This window comes from Phacochoerus africanus, chromosome 8 (assembly GCF_016906955.1).
Source record: "Phacochoerus africanus isolate WHEZ1 chromosome 8, ROS_Pafr_v1, whole genome shotgun sequence".
NCBI classification, from domain to species: domain Eukaryota; kingdom Metazoa; phylum Chordata; class Mammalia; order Artiodactyla; family Suidae; genus Phacochoerus; species Phacochoerus africanus.
The window spans coordinates 37,238,389-37,260,208 of NC_062551.1; the positions used below are offsets into that span (position 1 = coordinate 37,238,389).

General features: G+C 38.3%; 1 protein-coding gene across 2 annotated transcripts in view; it reads left to right on the forward strand.

Moving 5' to 3' along the window:
• NETO2 (neuropilin and tolloid like 2) overlaps positions 1-21,820 on the forward strand; it is a 62,632-nt gene that overhangs the window by 835 nt on the left and 39,977 nt on the right. The window contains exons 2-6 of one of the 2 annotated variants that reach the window (XM_047792472.1): positions 10,598-10,654; positions 13,833-13,973; positions 14,623-14,871; positions 19,958-20,002; positions 20,086-20,213. In XM_047792472.1, coding sequence (XP_047648428.1) covers positions 10,598-10,654; positions 13,833-13,973; positions 14,623-14,871; positions 19,958-20,002; positions 20,086-20,213 — 620 coding nt within the window. The remainder of the gene's footprint in view (positions 1-10,597; positions 10,655-13,832; positions 13,974-14,622; positions 14,872-19,957; positions 20,003-20,085; positions 20,214-21,820) is intronic. The other variant, XM_047792473.1, reaches the window with a different exon arrangement.

A 21,820-nucleotide genomic window follows, 5' to 3' on the forward strand; every position in this document is an offset into this window, starting at 1 on the left:
GGCGGCTAGTGGAACGGCCTGCCCGCGGGCCGGGTCCCACCTGCTGCGGCCGCGGAGGCTGCGGCACCACTGCGGGCGCCGATATCGGCCCGGCCAGTTGCCGCTGCTCCGGCTGCGCCCAGGCGCTTCCCGGGACCTCAGGATACCCTGCGCCGGTGCCTGGTTCTTTGTGATTTGTTGTACTGAGAATTAAAACAGTCCGCTTGCCAAACACAAAGCGCTAAGACCTACTAGAGCTGCTTTGCATTTTCCAGGAGGTGTTATTTTAGATTAAAATTTATATATATGGGTAATTAAGACTGATTCAAAGTTGCTTCTGAAAATTGGACTGAGTAAATCCTTTTTTTGGTCCTCGGAGGAAAATACCACCAATAAAGGGCTTCCCTTTTCCCCTGATGGCTTGAAAACTGAATAGCTGTGTATTTGTAATGTTATGAAATATTTCTTTTTTTAAGATATTGGGTAAGGAGTTAAGGCATTGATTATAGTGTCATATATCGCTTTTCATTGTCTCTTGATGTTCGTACAGAGCAAAATCTTGGTGTTTTTTTCCACTCCATATCAACACTTTTTTCAAATTTGTTTTACTGGAAAATTCAGTGTAATTTTGCCTTTAATTTTAATTGCACAAATTATCTACTCTCCAGGTGCTCCTAAATTCATAACTGAGATTTCAGCAATTTGTTTAACTACCCACTGTATACTTACATGTACAGTTTGTATTAAGATAATGTAGGACTTTTCTATCTGGTGATTGTTTCCCCGAATTCCCATAAATTCTTGATGATTTCTTTATTATATTAAAATTTAAAACTCTGAAATCCATTTCTGTAGTCTTTGCTATCTGTAACTCCTAATTTATATCTCCGTTGCTTGGAAATTAAGATTTTTGTTTTACTTTTTTTTCAAAATAAATCGTACGCACGGTAGCGGTCTGATAGTGCTTATCTGAATTGACTTCGTTGTTCTGATTGCCTTAGGATGTTCAGTATCATAATGACATTCCATCTGAGTAGCCCCCTCTGGGGAGAAATCACGTAGCTCTATTATACAGCTTTACCTGCAGAACTTGATGAAACTGAGCTGGATAGGACAGAATCTCTGATACTCCTGGAATGGTGAAGGGTTTTGCAGCTTTTCTGCCTTTGCCTTTGTCGTTGGTACACACTGCCCTCTCTGGCCACCGTGGTGAAGCATTTTAGTTGTACCTTTTAGGAAAAGAGTCTATGGTTGATGGCAGAGCTACAGTGAAAACAATGTAGTATCTGTATCTGGCTTTTCTTTTTTTTAATGTTACCCATCCTACACTATTTTTATTTTTACCTGTTAGTGTATTTTTAGAGCTCAAGCTAAGTTGTTGTTATTGTTAGTTAGGCTTGCTAGAGAGGAAGCAAGCTTTTTTAAAGTCTTCTAAAGTTTATGTATAGGTGCTTGTAAATTTAGAGAATTGGTCTGGAAATGTTTGAGAAATTAACAAAAGTTGATTCTGAGAAGGGGACCTGGGAGACAGAAAGCAGAGGAAAGGGAAGACTTTGGTTTCACTGCACACCCATTTGTATCACTTGATTTTTTGAAATAAAGTGCATGTGTTACCTGTATAAACATGGATATTTTTAATTTTGAAAAATCACATTTTTAAAATATATTGGCTTTTTGCAGGGCGCTACCATTCATTGTGTGTGCCAACGCATGAAGAAGGAGCCCTTAAATATCCTGTAAGGTATATCACTTCAACATGGAAGAGGTTCTTATCAGAAGCAGTTATTTAACATTTGTGTAAATGTAGATATTACCCACCGAAAACCTTGTTTGGAATATTATGGTCAGTTTTGACTAAAACAAATCAGCCATAATGAGTGTGTGAAATTTTAAGTAGAAGGTAATTTTCCTTAAGATGCCATTGATTCTCTGTTTTACTTTCAGCAATGAGAACAAAAGGATAACTCTGCTAGGCTTTGAAACCTTTCCTATTTTGTTAAAACTGAATAATTCACTTTTAACTGTTTATGATTATTCCAGGTCTTGCAAAATTTGACTTACCTTTTATCACAGTATCATAGTCACATGAAAACATTACATTAGGTTTATAAACACTTTTTTTCACTGTTTATATTCATTCTCCACACTTGCTTCAGGAGAGTCCTATCAGACTCAGTTATATTCAAATCTCCATAAACTATGGTTCAATTTATGGTAGTACAGTGCATATATGTTAAAAATCTTATCGGAAGCTGTGACAGATATTAACTCCTGCCCTTCATTCTTAAGCCTCTTCCAAGAAAGCAAATCTTATTGAAATAAGTACCTTAATAAAAAGCTATCCCTTTAACAAGGAACTTTTTAAACATAGCCTTGTTAAAAATTAACTTTTTGGCTCCCTGCCCCCCCCCCAGTTGGAGAAAATGTTTTAATACTGACAGTTGAAAAGTCTGATTAAACAGTGGTTTTATTACAGTAAATTCTCAATTTGAACCCACTTTTTCTGTGTTTTGAAACCAAACTCACCTTTAGGAAAAATACGCAGCACTGTTACTACACTCATGTGCATTACAGAGCTAGTTCAAATCAAAGCCATTTTCAGTCCTTTTCTGAATAAGATAGAAAAAAGATAAACTCTTAAGTAAAGTTCATGTCTAAAATTCTGAAAAACAGTCCAGGTTCTGCCCTTGGGAACAACCTAGGCAGGGCAGTCTCCTGTCATTTTAAAATTTATGCTACTGCAGAGTAATTGTTTATGTTTTTTAAAAATATGTGTCCCTGAGGTACTTTGAGATCTCGGTTATTGTGGTCTTTGCGTTGGAAAGGGGAATCCTAAAAAGTGAACTAATCTAGTGGTTTTCACACTTTCCTCAGCAGAACTCCTCAGAACAACTCTTTTGAGGGGATATTTAAAAACTAAACAGAAGCAACAGGTTGGAGTTCCCGTGTGGCTCAGCAGGTTCAGGATCTGGTGTTGTCACTTGCAGTAGCTCAGGGCTTTGATTCCTGGCCAGGGAACTTCCACCTGCCCAGGCATGGCCAAAAAAAAAGAGAGCTCGGTTGCTCTAATTGGTTAAGAGCTTTACCCTCCTAGTCACCCATCAGAGCGACCCCTGAAAAATGGACACATTTTAGCGTATGTGTTCACAGATTACAGGGTGCACTGTTCTGAAAGTTCAGTTCGTTCTAGTGAAAATCACATTAAAACATGTTGGTTTAAATATGCCTAGAGTCATATATCGGAAATTACAGCCTTAGTGGGTGAGAAGCTATCAAATACTCTTTAAAAGGTGACCCGGTCGAGTTAACTATCTGACGATAGTTGCTGTGGATGTCTGAGGAAGACTCCTGTGTAATTAGAGCCTGCAAAGCTGCCATCTCAAGAGCATTTGGCTGACAAGGAGGTTGTCACATCCTGCAGCAAAGAGAAAGCACTTGCAGTTACTCTTTCTTGTAAGTGATTGGCAGTGTAATTAGCATATGGAGGCTGGAGTGATCCCAAAGTTCACCAAGATCCATCTTCTTTCTTAACTAAAAAGTAAAATTAGGGTCCTTTTTTTGTTCTTTGGAAGATAGTTGATCAAAAACAAAAGTTACGACTGCCTCAAGGAGTATAGAATCTCTAACTGACCTCCATTCTTATTTCATAATAGAAAATAGTAAGGATCAGGAAGACCAGTTAAGGATCATGACATTAGGACATCTTACCGTAGGTTTACCAAACCTTATGTTTACCTTTTAGATGCTGAAAACAGGAAGGCTTCGAAAGAGGTACTTTTAATTACTAACAAAGGTAAATAAATTGAATCCGCTGGAGAAAAGTAAGAGTAGTTGCATGTTTGAAAAGAAAAAAAAAAAAATTAATTCTTTTTCTGTCCCCTGATTTATGTTCAAATAAAAAGAACCTGGGTGCTGTTGTGGGCCAACCAGTCTTCTAGTCACTAGAGCCTCATCAGTGGATGGGACAGACACAGTCCCTCTTTCTAGGAGGAAGAGACAGATAATGAGCAAGAAAAGGGCAGGAAATATAAGTAATAATCAAAATATTATTTATATAAAAAAAACAGGATGATGGAGGAGATGTAGAGCTTCCTGAGCAGTTGGAGAGGCTTCACGACACCTGATTAACAGGAAGGAAGCAGCCAGGCAGAGAGAGTCTAGGCAGACTTTTCACTTCTGTGACTACACACTGGCTCTCTACGTCTGTCTGGTTTTATTATCTACGGTAAGAATTAGCTCAGTGTGTTGAAGTAATGGGAAGAAGGCCTGTGTCGCCGTAGATAGCAGTCAGGTCAGGGGCACGGTCAGCTGCCAGATCACATAGGACCTCTGCAGTTGGAGTAAGGAGTGTGGATTTATTCTAAATGTAATGGGACTCTGTTGGAAGATTTTTGTGACATTATCTGATTTATGTTTCGTAAGTATCACCTGCTGCTGAGTACAGAATAGGGAATAGGGGGCTATGGCAGAAATAGCCCATTTTCTCCCAACATCCGTTTTACCTTTCATTGAGTCTCTGAATTTTAACTAAGCTCACAATTACCCAAAATAAATACTAGATTTTCCAGCCTTCCTTAGGGTTAGGTGTGGCCACATGACTAAACAAGTTCTGGGCAGTTGGGTGTTTGTGCAACTTTGAGGAAGTGGTTGTGTTTTTGTTGTTCAGTTAAAATTTTTGTTTTGAGATCATTGTAGATTCTGGGCAAATCTAACAGATTTGATTTTAAAGGAAGGGGGAATGCCCTATGTTATTTCTTCATTCTTGCTGATTGTGATGCAGGCATGGTAGCTGTAAAGAAGGTACAATTCCTGGCACTCCTGCATCTGTATTGGGCCATAAGGTGACATTGGAAATGAAAGTGTGTGTGTGTGTGTGTGTGTGTATATATATATATATATATATATATACATATACATATATATATATATATATGAACAATAAGATAGAAGGAGCTTAGGTGTCTAGCCCCTGATTGCTTATCTATAGTTATTTTACTTGATAGAGAAATAAAACTCTATCTTATTTAAACTACTAGCTTGAGTTTTTCTATTACTCATGCCAAACTTAGTGCTAACGTAATAGGAGTGTGCAAAATTAGTGAAAGAAATAAAACCAGACAGACGAGAGCCAGTGTGTAGTCACAGAAGTGAAAAGTCTGAATGCTATCTAATAAAATTAATCTTGAGAGAGTTCCTCTAAAAAGCAGGTTTTTAACGATGCGAAGGTAGTTTTGTAGAAGCAGAGGGAAGTCTGTGTCAAGTGCAGGTGTTCAGGAACAGGAGGGATTTGTAGGGGCATTATGAGACCGCATAGATGGATAGTAGAGCATTCAGCAGCATTTCCAAAACCAACTCTTCAACCCCTGTCTGCCCGCCCTCTGCCCTGCCCCATCCATTGTGGCCCACCCTTGGCCCTACCATCACCTAAGGAGAAAACAGGCAGCCTCTTTCTGTGTCTTTCAGGGTGTTATCTCTCTCCTAGTGCAGTGTTCTCCAAGGTGTGGTCCCAGGGCCAGCTGCTTTAGCATCACTAGGGCATTTGTTAAAATGCAAATTTTCAAGCCCTATCCCACACCTACCAGATCAAAGTTTCTGAAAGTAACCCACCCACACCCCCATCTGTGTTTGTTTGTTTGTTTGTTTGTTTTTTGGTTTGTGGTCTTTTGTCTTTTTAGGGCCATACCCATGGCATATGGAGATTCCCAGGCTAGGGGTCATGTCGGAGCTCTAGGTGCCAGTCTACGCCACAGCCACAGCAACATGGGCATCTGAGCCATGTCTTCGACTTACACAGCATAGCTCACAGCAGCACCGGATCCTGAACCCACTGAGCAAGGCCAGGGATCGAACCCACATCCTCATGGATACTAGTCAGATTTGTTTCCGCTGCACCACAACGGGAACTCCCCATCTGCGAGGAATGAATACCATGCACCCTAATGTTTGAGAACTACTGTCCCAGTGATTTAGTTCCCAAACCTGGAAGAATTGCTGAGTGGGACTTGTACGTGTTTAAGCCATGTTGCATGTTTCCTTATTAACCTCCCCAAAGCTGTGCCAGTTTACAGCCCAGTGGCAGTATAAGTCAGTTTCCTGCATCTTGACCAACACTAGAATTGGCAGTTTTTTATATTACTGAGGCTGAATTTCTGGGTTGTTTTTGTTTGGGGGGCATATTTTTCTGGTGGCATTTTTTTTCCCCATTTATTTTTAGTTTTTATCTGTCTCTGTCTTCAGGAAATGAAAATGTTCTCCACCCCAAAGTACAAATATAATTCACCTTTTTAAAAATCAGCTATTTATTTTTCTATTTAGCTTGAAGTAAATAATCTTTTTTTTTCCCCAAATAATTAGCAATTTATCCCAGAACCATTTATTAAAACTGTCCTCTCGCCAGGTATTCAAATATCCCATATATCATAATAAATTCTGGGATATGTATGACTGTTTCTGAGCTTTTTCTCTTTTTCCATTTTCTTATCTAAACACCCCTCGAGAATAAGGACCATGTCTTCTTGATTCATTGTAGTTCCAGGGAGAGACTCACTGTCTGTGATACAATGGGTGCGGGTAATGCCTGTTGACAGATCATCCATTTCTTCCTCTACCTTTGCTACATTTTAAAATTACTGTTGCTTTGCAGTAAGTATATATTTTATGTATTTTACTTTTTATTTTTCTATTTTCCTTGGCCAGTATTTTTTTTTAAAGTCTTTAAGATGAGCATTTGAAGCATAAGTACAAGGAAAAAAAACCACACACTAAGATTTTGATTAAAACATCCTTAAATATGGTATGGCTTGGAAGAATTGTTACTTTTACATTGTTTTACTATCCAAAATGTGTTACTTCTCCATTCTGTTAAATGTATTTGCTTACTTGTTTATTTTAGTCTCCTCTTCCCTTAATAGGTGTAATCATTTTCCAGGTAATTCTCTTGGGACGTCTAGGTTTTAAAATAACATTATCTATAAATAATAATTATGTCTCCTTGCCATTATTTATAGCACTGGCCAGAGTTGCCACTGTTAAGTAACAGTGGAAAGGAGACTTTGATTTTTTCCTTGATGAAAAGTAGGGCTTGAAACTGGAAAGTCTGGAGACAAAATTGTAGGCAGAACTGTGATGACAATGGTAGAATGAAAAGAGTAGCTTTGAGGACTTGTATTTAATACCTTGAATAGCACCTGTCTTTATGATTTAAGAATTCTTTTTTTAATTAATGAATTTTATGACATCTATAGGTGTACAACAATCATCACAACCAAATTTTATGGCATTTCCATCCCAAACCCTCAGTGCATCCCCCCACCCCCCAAGCTGTCTCGTTTGGAAACCATAAGTTTTTCAAAGTCCGTGAGTCAGGATCTGTTTGTTTTTCAGTCAGATCTGTACACTGGTTATTACAGAACCAGAGGTAAGGACGTAAATGGTGGGTACTACATTTTTCAAGCATCACATCACAGGCAGGGCTCTATATAACTGAACCGTGTGGTCGTGAAGTTTCGAATTTTATTTTGGCATGGATTTCTGCCTTAAAGAATTAGTGCCTTCCTGGGTACATTGTCTTTGAATTCAAAGTGTGAGGTATTTCCAGATTTGAGAAATTACTGATCCTTTTGGATAAGAGAAAGGAACAAGTGGCACATAGTTTGGGAGTAAGGACAGACCAGAGCACACAACGCTGTTTCATGTACTGGGTAATTCTCATGTTTGGCATCATGGAGTGTGTTTTAATATTTCATCTCGATTATAGCAAACTATTTACAAAGATCCCATTATACAACTAGGAAGACACTGCATTTATTATGGTATAGAATTTAGAATGATTAATAGTCACAACGGTATCACCACAATGATCACTATATATTTCCATCCCTAATTGTTGTGCAGATTTGCCTTCTTTTTTAATTCAGTGGCACAGTTCATTTGGTTGATTGGGTTGTGAATAGTTTTCTTAAACACTTGGGTGGAAAATTGTGAGCAACCTCTAAAATAAAGTAGAAAAGAATAATAGGGTAATTTCGTTTGTAACTTTATTTTTAGTATGATTGTTCTACCTCAGTTGTATATACTGTGCAGATTTCATAAATCAAGTGCTTTAAAAAGCCAAACTTTTACTAGTCATTATGTAGTATAATTTTTCAGGCACAGTTCATCTTTTTGCCATAGTTTTGTGATGTTCTCCTGGTTTCAGTTTGTTGATTTCTTACTTTCCCTGTCTGCCTGGCTTTGTATTACCTGCTTATATGCTGTGAATTATAAATGTGAAAACTAGAAGTTGTTATGCCTACGATTCAGGAGGAAGGTGTACTGAGCACAAAATTTTCACCAGTTGTGTGTCATCTGAATAGGATGATATGCCTTGGGAAATGATGTCCTCTAACAAGATACATTAACACAGATGGTTGTGTTATTTGCTGAATTGTCAAATATCTAATATTACCCTAGGTTCTCTTTTTGATCGGAAATCTTCAGCTTTAAAAAAAAAAAAAAAAGTTTCAAGACTCCATTCCTCTAACTCTGATTCAGTGCAAAGATGTGAAGAGTTTGAAGGAAGGATTGTTCCCATGTAACATGAAATCGTTCAGCATTGCTAGCAACCAAAGAAGCGGAGGGGAAGTTAAAGCTGTTGAGAGAAGCCAGAGGAAACAAAAGTCAGCAAAGTACAAGAACTCTTTATACATTGCTGACTTTGGATAGTAGATGCTGAGTACATGCTACTGAGTGAACGTGGCCTGACCATCTACCAGTCACTTAACTAGCAGTCTCTTCATTGCCTCCATCTCCCTTGCCCTTAGCATCCTTTCAGTCACCATGTACAGTTGATGCTACATCGTAATCATCCTCCTTCCCATTTTCACTACCACTGTTCTGCTTAAGACTTTATAATCTTTGCTTCCTAAATGACCTCTCTTTAAAAGTTTAGACTCCCTACCAGCATCAAGATTTTTGGTCCAAAACACAGATGTGATAATGGCACTCTCTAGTTTAAAAACTCAACAAGGTTTTCTCATTATAGTCAAAAAGTCCAAACTCTTTAGCATGGCATTGACAGACTTATTGCAGTCAGATCTCATCCTACAATTTCTAACCACTTTTCCCCTCCACGTGCTCACTGTGCTATGTTACTCAGAATTCACCAACACCTCCTATAGGTAAGTGCTCATGCCTCCATGTGTTGGTCTAAGCTGCCTCTTTCTCTCCTGGGTAGAAGTTCTATCAGATCCAAGTAGAATATACCTTCCTTTTCTAAAGTTTTCCTCACTCTGTCCCTCTTAACCCCCAACAGAGTGAATGGTTCCCTTTTCTGCCTCCAGTGCTTACCATGTAACCCCGGTTAAACTGCTTTTCACCTCGTACTGTGGATTGGCCTTGGTAGTAGGTTGACTCCTTCAGGATGGTAGTTTGTCTTGATTTCTATCATTTAATTAGCAGAATACCTAGCAGATAAAAAGTGCCATGTGTGATGTATATTGTCACATTTAATCTTCACAAAAACTTTGTGAGGTTGGTGTTATTAGCACCACACCCTCATTTTATAAATACGTAAACTGAGCTGAAAAGCTTCTCAGCTGGTCCCCAGCAAAGATGGAACCCCAACTTCAATCCACCTAGTTGGCTAAAGTCCATTTTCTTTTACCTCTTTTGTTGTATTTTGCCCCTCCCCAATCTGTGTATCCTCAGTGTCTGCTCTCTAGTAAGTACTCTGTAAGTGCTTGCTGATTGAATGAATAATAAAAACTAGTTCACACAGGAGGCTAATAGTATGATTTCTATTAAAAGGGAGAGTGAAAGATAGCAGTGCACCATTTCTAAAAATAAAAACTGTGAAAGAATCTTCAAAACACAAACATACACAAAGCAATTCAATATGCTGTTGTTTGGGTATCAGAAATGTTAAACTTGGGTCGGAGGCACTCCATTGTCTAAATAATGCTCCTGAAACGCAGGATACAGCAAAGTACTGCACGATAGAACGTCTTGAATTGATTTCTAGGAGACTGCTGCCCCCTTACCTCTGTCTTTATTATGAATGTTCTCAGAAGTCAGATCATCTAATTGAACTTTTAATGGTGTAATACATTGCAAAGCTAGCCATAATGCATGTAAAGCCTTTAAGGCGATGGAGTACAATAAATATAGGATAATTGGGGTCAGCACAGTTTGTTGTAAAAAAAAAAAAAAAAGGTATGTGTTTTCATCCATCATAAATTGAAAACGTACTACTAGTGCTTGTATAAATGAGTACAATATCAGTTGTTTTTTTCTTGACTTGTCTTAAGTGTCTAATAGTAATTCAGAACATAACATTTAACCCTGAAAAATCTTGAGAGTGAATGTTAGTAAAAAAAAAAGAAAAAAAATAGGGGTTTTAGGAGTTCTCTTGTGGCTCAGTGGGTTAAGGATCCAGCGTTGTCACTGCAGCAGCTTGGGTTGCTGCTGTGGCATGAGTTTGATCCCTGGCCTGGGAATTTCCACATGCTGCTGGTGCAGCCAAAAAAAAGGAAATAGGGGTTTTAGTTCATCTTTTTTTGTCATCCAACTTTTCTTATGAACTTAGTTAAATCTAATGTCGATTTAGCCGTTTAACTTCTCTTCTCTTTTATTCCTCTAGTGTTGTTAATAACAATATTTGTAGTGGAAGGGATCGCCGTGGCCCAAAAGACCCAAGGTAAAGTACTTACGGCGCTAATATTACTGCATGTTCAGGACAGTGAAATGGCTTATATTTGGAAAGATTGCACCTTTGAGTACTATTTCCATAATCCCTCTGGGGTGTTCCAATAACCTAAGGCTTTCTGTCAGCCTATCAGCCTCAATTCAACTGGGTTCAGCTGCAGTTAACTAGAGTAAATTGTCAGCATAAAATCTTGCCCTGATAAATTTTAAAAATTGGCATGACTAGTGACTCCTAGCACACTATGGATTATGTCCAAAAATTAAATGAAATTCATGCTTTACCACTAAGCAAAAATAAAAATCTCTTCTCCCAGTGTAGACAGACGAAACATTTCCATCAGTATCTTATTCAAAGCCCTAGAGACCTGTTCCAGTTGTCTTTGTTTATGAAAGAAGATTGGCTAGTGTGACTTTTGAACCAGATTTTCATGTCAGAGTTTTATACGATTCCTAAATAACAGGATTTATTTTTATTCTCATCAAAGTTATACCTACTCATGACACACATTAAAGCATTCTCAGAAGTTAATTAGGGAAAATCAGCCCCCCAGCCTACCTTACTCCACTTCTCCATGGAGAGAACCACTCTTTAGCTGATTCTTTTGGTATTTTCTTGCATGTTTCTCATAGTTATGTTAGTTTCAGGTATTAGCTAATAATTTTTCCACCGTGGAAAGTGAGAATTGGTTCTTTCATGCACCTGCTCTTCACCTCTGACCATATACAAGTGTTCTTTTAACTTTGCACCTGTAGCATCCACATCGGTATTGTTCTAATTCTGGTAACATCTGTTCAGGATTTACGTTAAGACACCCATTGGGCTTTTTCAATGGGTGTCTTAATGTAAGTTTTGTTTTTGTGTTTAGGAAATTTTTCTTTCCCTTTTTTCTTGTTTAATTTTCTAAGTTCCCTTGTCTCCATTTTCTCTTCTGCCTTTAAGGAACTCTTATTATTTGGTTACTTTTTAGAGAAATTTTCCATTTCTCTTTTGCTGTTTTCTTTTCAGTAGTCTTCATTGAGACTTCCTCAGCTTTGTCTTCTAAACCAAGACCTGGAAAACTGTTTTCTATAAAGGACCAGATAGTTATCCTTTGAGGCTTTGCGGGCCTTTATGGACTCAGCTTTGCAGTTACAGGGCGAAAGCAGCCAGAGAGAGCATGCACATGAGCGGGCCTGGGTATATTTCAGTGAACTCCGTTTCAGTCGTTTACAATAAGAGGCAGCAGGCCAGGTATGGCCCAGGGCCTTAGTTTGTGGACCTCTGCTCGGAACATTCAATGTTTTTCATTTCTTCTATTTTTAGAAACTTCCTTTTCTTCTCTGAATAGTCTTTGTTAAGAATATACCTCGTTTTTGTTTTATAGATATACATTTGACCCTTGAACAGTGCAAGGGCTGGGATGCTGACCCCTACATATCCAAAAATCTGCCTGTAACGCCAGTGGGCCCTGCATATTCATGGTTCTGCATCCTCTGATTCAGCCCACTGCAGACCGTGTAGTAGGCATGGACCCATGGGTTCAAACCCAGGTTGTCCAAGGTTTAACTGTGCTTTCTTTTTCTCTGAGGAGATTAAATGATAGTTTTCGTTTTTTAAAAAATATTTTATCATCTTTGTATCTTCAGAGTTACCTCTTTATTTATTTATTTATTTTTTCCACACTGGGACATGCAGAAGATCTAACCTGGCCAGGGATCTAACCTGAGCCACAGCAGTGACAGCACCAGATCCTTAACCCACTGAGCCACCAGAGAACTCCCTCTGTTTGTTTTTTAATCTGTTTTTACATTACAGGCTTTTCTCAAATATCTGGTGCTCCGTGAATGTCTGCTCACATTTATGAAAGGAACATTCAGATCTGCTCCTTATCTGTCTGCTTGTGTAGACAGGCTTTTTTACTGCAGCCCTTCTGTTGAGAGACCCTCAGTCTTTTTCTTTGGGCCCATTAGACTCCCCAGAAGAGGTTAAGATTCCACATCCTGCTTAGAGGTTCCACATCTGACCAAGAGGTCTTTGGGGACTTGACTAGGGGAAGAGACTGAGTGTCATCAGCATGTAACATTCACCTACTCTCCCTGTTTGGAGGTTGGTGTTGTCACCCTCTGCTGTGCCTGCTGTCTCCTAGTCCAGTGGCCCTGTTTTACCTTCTCCAAAAAATAATCTCATTTTCTGATGTGGTGGTGAAGCAGCCGCTACCTAGATTTGTGGAATGGGGAGGGGCGTATTAGAAATCGAGTTGAGGGAATTCCTGTCCTGGCTCAGTGGTTAATGAATCCGACCAGGAACTATGAGGATGCGGGTTCGATCCCTGGCGTTGCTCAGTGGGTTAAGGATCAGGCATTGCCGTGAGCTGTGGTGTAGGTCGCAGACGTGGCTTGGATCTGGCGTTGCTGTAGCTCTGGTGTAGGCTGGTGGCTACAGCGCCGATTGACTTCTAGCCTGGGAATCTCCATATGCCGTGGGAGCAGCCCTAGAAAAGACAAAAAAAAAAAAAAAAAAGCAGGTTGATTCTAAGAGATTTTAAAACATCGTGTTTTTAAAACACCCAGTTGCACCAACTCTCCCCTACTTCCAAAGATATCTAGTTCTCCAGTTGTTATTATTGATCTCCCTTTTTGTACTTACGGGTTTATGCCCTTAAAAAACTATTTACTGTTATTTAAGTGGACTTTGAAGAAGGAGCAGAGCTAAATGCATGTGCTCAGTCTACAGTCATTAACTAAAGTCCCTTTGTAGTTTTTGAATCTTATCTGACTTTGTGTTAAACTAAATACAGAGGTACCATACCAGAGATACACTCCTTGGATCCTTTTATTTTTATGTCAGAACTGAATTTTATAGTTTTACTGATTGATCAGATTTTCCCGTATGGTTTTGTCCTTGTAAAATCTGAGCATTGTATTTCCCTGCTCTCTTACATAGCAGATTTGTCCTCTAGAGCAAAAATCTTCTAGCAAGTGCAGCATACCATCTTGCCTTTCTTCGCTTCTGCTGTATTCAATTTGTTGTGCTAAATTTGGCTCTTAAAAATTAAAGTGGTTCTTAAAAATTATATAGCTGTATGTGTGTGTAACAGAGTGGGCAGTTATTTAGGGACGTTGTGGGGGAAAGAGCAGAATGTTTTTTTCTTTTGGTGTAACTAATGTTTTAACTGCTGTTTATCCCTAAGATGGACAGAATATTGGAATCAAGCACATTCCTTCAACTCATTGTGGCATTTGGGTTCGAACCAGCAATGGAGGTCATTTTGCTTCACCAAATTATCCTGACTCATATCCACCAAACAAGGAATGTATCTACATTTTGGAAGGTATTTGACCAATTTCTGCCTTTCATGGGATGGATTTTTCCTTTATTGTAAAACTAGGTTAAGTGGTTAAATGCCCTGTTTAAACCAGTTTCAACAAAACTTCAATATGTATTTTAATTAAACTCTAGTCATTATAAATATTTCTTGATACTGAGCACATTAACAAAATAACGGTTGAAATTTTATAGGGATTTCGAATTTCCTAAAATATAATTCAACTAGATGCCTAAGTATATAGGAGAAACTTCTTTGATAAGGGACCTAAATGTACTGGCAGCTCTTAGTAGGCTTTATGCAAATGTATGTCCATAGTTATATGTTTTAATCATTTCTTCTGTTTCTTCTATTTATCATAGTACAGTATATCTCATAAACTAAGCATTAGCTTCTCAACTCTAATTGTAATCAATGAACTACATTTAACTAATTTAATGAAGCACACATGCCAAAGAAAAAGATTAGTATTACTCCTCCAGAGTGGCATTATTATTATTAACATATAACATTTATCATGAATTTTATATGTAACACTTCTCATCATGAGCCTCATCTATGAAACAGTAACACAGTATGCTGTTCTCACTTGTGTCAGGACATTGTTCCTTTTTCTTGTTCATGTTGCCCTGATTCTCTTACTCTTATTTTCTAGCTGCTCCTCGCCAAAGGATAGAATTGACCTTTGATGAGCGTTATTATATAGAACCATCATTTGAATGTCGGTTTGATCACTTGGAAGTTCGAGATGGGCCTTTCGGTTTCTCTCCACTGATAGATCGTTACTGTGGTGTGAAAAGCCCTCCGTTAATTAGATCAACAGGGAGATTCATGTGGATCAAGTTTAGTTCTGATGAAGAACTTGAAGGACTGGGATTTCGAGCAAAATACTCGTTTATTCCAGGTAATGATGTTATTGTTTCAGTGGTTCGGTCTCACTCTGATTTTAGAACCTTAAGGCTAGAAAAGAGACGATTCAGTCGAGTTAATCAAGTGAAAGCTTTAAAGAAATTAGCAAGGTCAAAGGGAAATCAGTCCATACATAAATTAAAAACTTAAAAATTAGAAATAGAACTATATCACTTGAATTTTGAGGCAAATCATAGATGACATCACATTCTTTCTTGGATTTCTTTTTCTTTCTTTCTTTCTTTTGGCTGTGTCCATGGCATGTGAAAGTTCCCAGACTAGGGATCGAACCTCTGCCACAGCAGCAACCCAAGCCACAGCAGTGACACCACCAAGTCCTCAACTACTAGGCCACCTGGGAACTCCTTCTTTATATTTTATAGTATATATATCAAGGCCAAAAAGTCACAGCAAATACATTTTTAAAAATTAAACAAATTGTCTTATTTTTAGAATCTCTACCAGAAATTATTTTGGCAGATTTTTTTCCATTAGAATGATTGGATTAATCACTCATTGGAATGGTCTCTAGAAAACATTAACCCATGGAAAGAATACCACTCTACACTTGGAGGCAAAAGATCTGGGTTTGAATCCTTTTCTCTGCAACCTGTTGGCTGTAAAATTTAATATTAAGCAGAGTTGTGCCCAAGAGTTGCTGTTGGTAAGATAGGGAATACCTTTCTGAGGCTGTCATAACTAATTACCAGAAACCTGGCAGCTGAAGAAAACAACAGAAGTTTATTCTCTCAGAGATGTGGAGACCGGAATCCAGAATGCAGCAGTCATGTTCCCTCTGGGAACTCTGAAGAATCCACGCTTAGGCTCTGGAAGCTTGTGTGGGCTGCCCCAGCGTCCTGGACATGTCCACTCATCACTCTGATCTCTGCCTCCATCTTCACATCCCCTCTTTTGTCAGAAATCCTTAGCTTAATCACACCCTTCACCTTGTAATGTAATATTCACTTGTTTCTCTTTCACCATAGGGTAAAATTCATAGGTTCTGACAGCTAGGATGACATATGTTTGGGTGGGGGAGAGGGTCTCCATTCCGCACACTCTCCCTGTCTTACCTGCCCTACAGATGCGAGAACACTCCGTCGTCCTCAGAGCCTGTCCACTATAAAAGTAGGCATATCCCTGACGTGGAAACCCAAAGATGCGCTAGTTACTGCCCCCGCCTTCGAGGAGCTTAGGATAACAATTACATAACCTTTTTGCTTTTATGTATGTTTTCATGCAAGAAATTTGTTAGTTCAAAAAATTAAAACATACCCAAATGAAAAGAAAATGGCCGTAATCTTATCACCCTATATGTAAAAAACAAATATTAACAATATGGTGTGTATCCCTTCAGATGTTTTTCTAAATCTGTTTATGTTGTTTGTTCTAAATAACCGAAATCATGCTATGTTTCAGCTGTATTACCTGCTTTTTTACCTGAACAATGTAGTCAACTTTTTTTTTTTACCTGTTACTAAGAGTATTACAGGATTTTTTTTTTTTTTTTGGTCTTTTTTAGGGCCATACCTGCGGCATATGGAAGTTCCCAGGCTAGGGGTCGAAGCAGAGCTGCAGCTGCTGGCCTACACCACAGCCACAGCAATGCAGGATCCAAGCCACATATGCGACCTATACCACAGCTCACGGCAACGCCAGATCCTTAACCCACTGAGCAAGGCCAGGGATCGAACCCAGATCCTCATGGATACCAGTTGGGTTCATAACCTGCTGAGCTACAACAGGAACTCCTGTTGGAATTTTTAAGTATTTGTGTTGTCAATGCCAAAATGATAACATTTTCCAAAAATAAAATTTATTTTTTTTTTTTTAGAACAGTTTTAGGTTCATAACAAAACTGAGCAGAAAGTATAGAGTTACCATAAACCTCCTGCTCCTCAGAGCTACCTCCAGAATCAACATCCTGCACCAGGGGTACATTCGTTACACGTGATGAACCTGCACTGGCACAACAGTATCACCCCAAGTCCATAGTTTACATGAGGGTTCACTCTCAGTGTCCCACATCCTTTTGGTTGGACAAATGTGTCATGATGTATGTCCACCATTATAGTATCAGATAGAGTATTTCCATGGACCTCATCCCCACCCCATCCTCACCCCCACTTCTGTGCCGCATCTCTTCATCCCTCTCTCCCCAGCTTCTGGCAGCACTGATCTTTTTACTGTCTCTATGGTTTTGCCCTTTCCGAAATATCGTATAGTTGGAATCATACAGTCTGTAGCCTTTTCAGATTGGTTTCTTTCACTTAGTAAGAGGTATTTAAGCTTCCTCCATGTTTTTTCATGGCTTGATAGCTTGTCTCTTTTTAGCACTAAATAATATTTCATTGTTTGTTTATCCATTCTCTTGAAGGATATCTTGGCTGCTTCCAAGTTTTAGCAACCACAGATAAACCTGCTGTAGACATCCGTAGGGAGGTTTTTGTGTAGACGGGTTTTTAACTCATTTAGCTAAGTACTGTGGGGTACAGTTGCTGGATCATATTAAAATTTTTCTTTAATTTTCACTTAAATAGATAAGGGCGATGGTTGCTCAGCATTGTGAATGTACTTAATGCTACTGAATTGTGAAGTTAAAATGGGTAAAAGGGTAGAATATTGGGTAATGTATTTTACTACAACAAAAAGAATTTTTTTTTTAAGTATAAGCCAGTGTCTAAAAAAACTTAATTTGTAAGTTCAGATATATATCACCTGCCAGAATGTAAAAAGGGTTAGTCTAAATTTTCTCTGAATCCTTACTTAGTTTAATTTAGAATACATCACAGATACTCTTCTTTTTTGATTTAATAAGCTAAACCCCAACCTTCCTAAATCAAAGGGAGTAACAACACTTGAGCAACTTTACAGAAAATTGTCAAAGAGAAATCTAAATCTTAAACAGTATTGGAATAAAAAGTAATAGGAACTTTCTGGCAAATGAATCGGAATTTTTTCATATGTAGGCTAGAATTCTAAGATATTGTCATTATTGCACTAAACTTTTCAGAATTATCCCACTTACTTCCAGGAAGTAGCAGTCCATTAAGAGGCTCTGCCTTAGCAAATACCACCCTTAGCTAAGAGAGTTTCACTTATTTAAAAGATTCTAACTTCTCATCACTGTTAGTTAGCTCCTTCCATACTTACAAATTCCTAGGCAAAATTTATTTTATAAATATGACTTTAAATAACTAGACACAGCTATAATTTAGCTAATTATTAATTGCCTATTTATTTCAACATTGTTTCATTTCTTTTAGTGGTAAAAATTGTGGTACCCTTATCCACATAAAGGTATCATTATAGAGTAAGAAAAATTGTCTAGAGAGTTGGGACCTAGTCCTTAGTTTGCATTATATGACCTAAAACAAGTCATATGGAGTTCCCGTCGTGGCGCAGTGGTTAACGAATCTGACTAGGAACCATGAGGTTGCGGGTTCGGTCCCTGCCCTTGCTCAGTGGGTTAACGATCCGGCGTTGGCGTGAGCTGTGGTGTAGGTTGCAGACGTGGCTCGGATCCCGCGTTGCTGTGGCTCTGGCGTAGGCCAGTGGCTACAGCTCCGATTCAACCCCTAGCCTGGGAACCTCCATATGCCGCAGGAGCGGCCCAAGAAATAGCAACAACAACAACAACAACAAAAAAGTCATAACCTTTTCTGATTCAGTTTCCTCATCGATAAAATGGAATATTACATAATCTTGATGTATTGTTATTAGCATAATATTAAACATAAGGCCTTTAGAAACTCTGAAGTACTATAAAATGCAAATGTAAGACAATATGGTGTAGAAATCCTAAGCATTTTATTATCATTTGTCTATAGTTTAACCATAAGCCATATAAAGTTGCTCTCATGATACATAAAACTAATAGAAGAAAAAGAGCTGCTTTTCTTCAAAATATCGTTACATATAAACTTCCCTGACTTTGTTTTTTAAAAATATTTTTAAAAACATTATTCAAATGATTAAGATTTTTTTTTTTCTTTCAGATAGTGTAAATTTGTGTGCAAAGATCTGACTCCTATATAAGACTTTGTAATTGGAGGGGATTTTTTTTTTGTTTTAGGGGGTTTTTTGGGCCATGCCCATGGCACATGGAACTTGCCTGGCCAGAGGTCAAACCTGTGCCACAGCAGCAACCCAAGCCACCGCAGTGACAACACTGGATCCTTTAACCCATTGTTCTGCAAATGAATTCCTGTAATGTCTTTTTGATACTAAAGTACTGATTACTTAAGTGAGTTAGTTAATAAAAATCAAATACCTGGCCAATTGAATTAAATCAGTTATTTTGATAAAAACTATTGGTTCTCAGTCTTCTATGAACTATTTCACAGGGCAGAATATCCTATATGTCATCTAGTCCTCTTTTTCCTGCCATTGTAGATAAACAGCTCAGTAGCTGCTGCTCTGTGTGGGATAGAGGGTAAATTATATTTAACATAAAGTTCACCATTTTAATCCTTTTAAGTGGTTAAGTCAGTGGCATTAAGTATATTTACAATGTTGTGCAACCGTAACCACTGCCCCTTTCCAGAACTTTTTTATTACCCCATGCTGAATCTCTGTCCATGACAACACAACTCCCCACTTCCCCATTCCCTACAGCCCCATGAAAACAGTCCCTATGAATTAGACTAATCTAATAACCTCAATAAGTGGAATCATGTAATATTTATCCTTAACTATCTGACTCATTTCACTTAGAATGTTTCAAGGCTCATCCATGTTGTAGTGTATGTCAGAATTTCATTCCTTTTTAAGGCTGAATAATATTTCATTGTATTATATATATACTACATTTTGTTTATGGATCCATCAGTGGACTAATCACTGCTGTTGTGAGTTCTCAGGTAGCATAAATAAGTTATCAATTTGTGATGAGATAAAAAGTATAACTAGTATCATTTTGAAAACATTGATCCTTTAAGTGAGCACCCGAATATATTCATAAGTGACCAGGAAAAGCTTTCTCTTGCTTTGCTATTAAATGTAACATTAGATGTGACTTAAAACATTAAACCTGAAAGTAACTCAGTGCCATTGACTTTCTTTTTTTTTCTCTGTTACAGATCCAGATTTTACTTACCTAGGAGGTATTTTAAATCCCATCCCAGGTTTAGTATATTACCTCTTTTTCCTCATGGCATCTTTGATCAGTCTTATTTTCCTTTGAACATCATTCATCTGTTCTTTCTAGATTGCCAGTTTGAGCTGTCAGGAGCTGATGGAATAGTGCGTTCTAGTCAGGTAGAACAAGAAGAAAAAACAAAACCTGGCCAAGCAGTTGATTGCATATGGACGATTAAAGCTACTCCAAAAGCTAAGGTATTACTATGTATGCAATCACTTCAGAGAGGAACATAATGAGATGTGATTTGTATAATGTATTATTTTGGTTTATGCAGATACTTACTGATTATCCAAACTGACGTTACAACTTACAAAAAAATTTTTTTCAGTCACATTGTCGAACACGTCTTAACATCCCAGCATTGTTATAGTTAAATAAACTATAATATAAACTTTGGGACTCTCATGTATATATTAAGAGTCCTCTTTTAAGAATTTTAAGATTTTTAGGAGTTCCTGTTGTGGCACAGTAGAAGCGAATCCGACTAGGAACCATGAGGTTGCAGGTTTGATCCCTGGCCTCATCAGTGAGTTAAGGATCTGTCATTGCCGTGAGCTGTGGTGTAGGTCACAGATGTGGCTCAGATCCAGCGTGGCTGTGGCTGGTGGCTGTAGCTCCGATTGGACCCCTTGCCTGGAAGCCTCCATATGCCCTCGGGTGCGGCCCTGAAAAGCCAAAAAAAAAAAAACCCATGTATATTCCTAATTGGAGGGTGTGAGTATTGATCAGTGTGATTGTAGATGCATAAACACCTTCATGAGGAGGTAAAATAGGCAATGAGAGGTTAAGATGTCTTGTCGAAGGTCTCAGAGTTGGTTATAAGAGTGTCAGAAACCAAAGCACAAGGACATTGAGTCTTAGTTCTTGTTCTTACCATGCTCTGCTAATCATGGAGAGTTTTATTGGAAAGTACCACAAGGAAGGATGTTTTTAAATAACTCAGACAGATTGAGACTGGGTGCTAACTACTTTTGCTTTTTGCTTTTAATTTGTATTTCTAGGAATAGTAACAGTTAAAGTTATATTTATTGTGTATATATGTAAAAAGAGAAAGAGTGAGGGTAGGAGAACAAACCTTTTAAAGAAATAGGAAAGTCAAATTTAGAGTTACTGGTAATATGTTGGATTAGATAACCTGCAAGCCTATTATAAAACACCTTGGATAAAATATAACAGACATCCTTTTGAAAGCATCGATAAGTTCCAAAAAAGAAGGTAATTCTTATGGATGAGAAATGAAAAGAGAGAAGTATAAGCCAGAGCAGGAAGCTAAAAACTGAAATAGATGGTATAGATGGCTCTTGCTGATTTCAGTAACCAGTGCCTACTCAGAGTAGATATGCCAGGAGCTTGGTGTTAATATCCATCCTGCGACAGTAATAAAAGGCCTAGGGTTCATGTGGCCTTTGTGAGAGCCTTCACATAAAGCTAGAACCATCAAAGGGAGATAAGTGCCATGAGATGGTAGATTAGAAATCTTCCACTAGTGCAGATACGTAACAAAGAGGCTTGTCTTTCTGGGTTCAGCCTCAGGATAGGGGTGAGGCTGAGTTCTCCCCTAACACTTTATACCCAGAACTGTGTTCATTAATAAGAGTTTGGAATGTGAATTTACATTCCATACTCAACTCTGGAACCTCTTAGCCCCCAACTTAACAATATATTCTGGGCTTATCAAACCCTTTGAGAATACCTGGCAAAAATAAATACAAAATAACCTTGGAAAGTACAGGATTGCCATAGATAAGACATTGCTAAGGGTAAGCTCACAACCCCGAATTAGAAAACACGTAGGTGAACG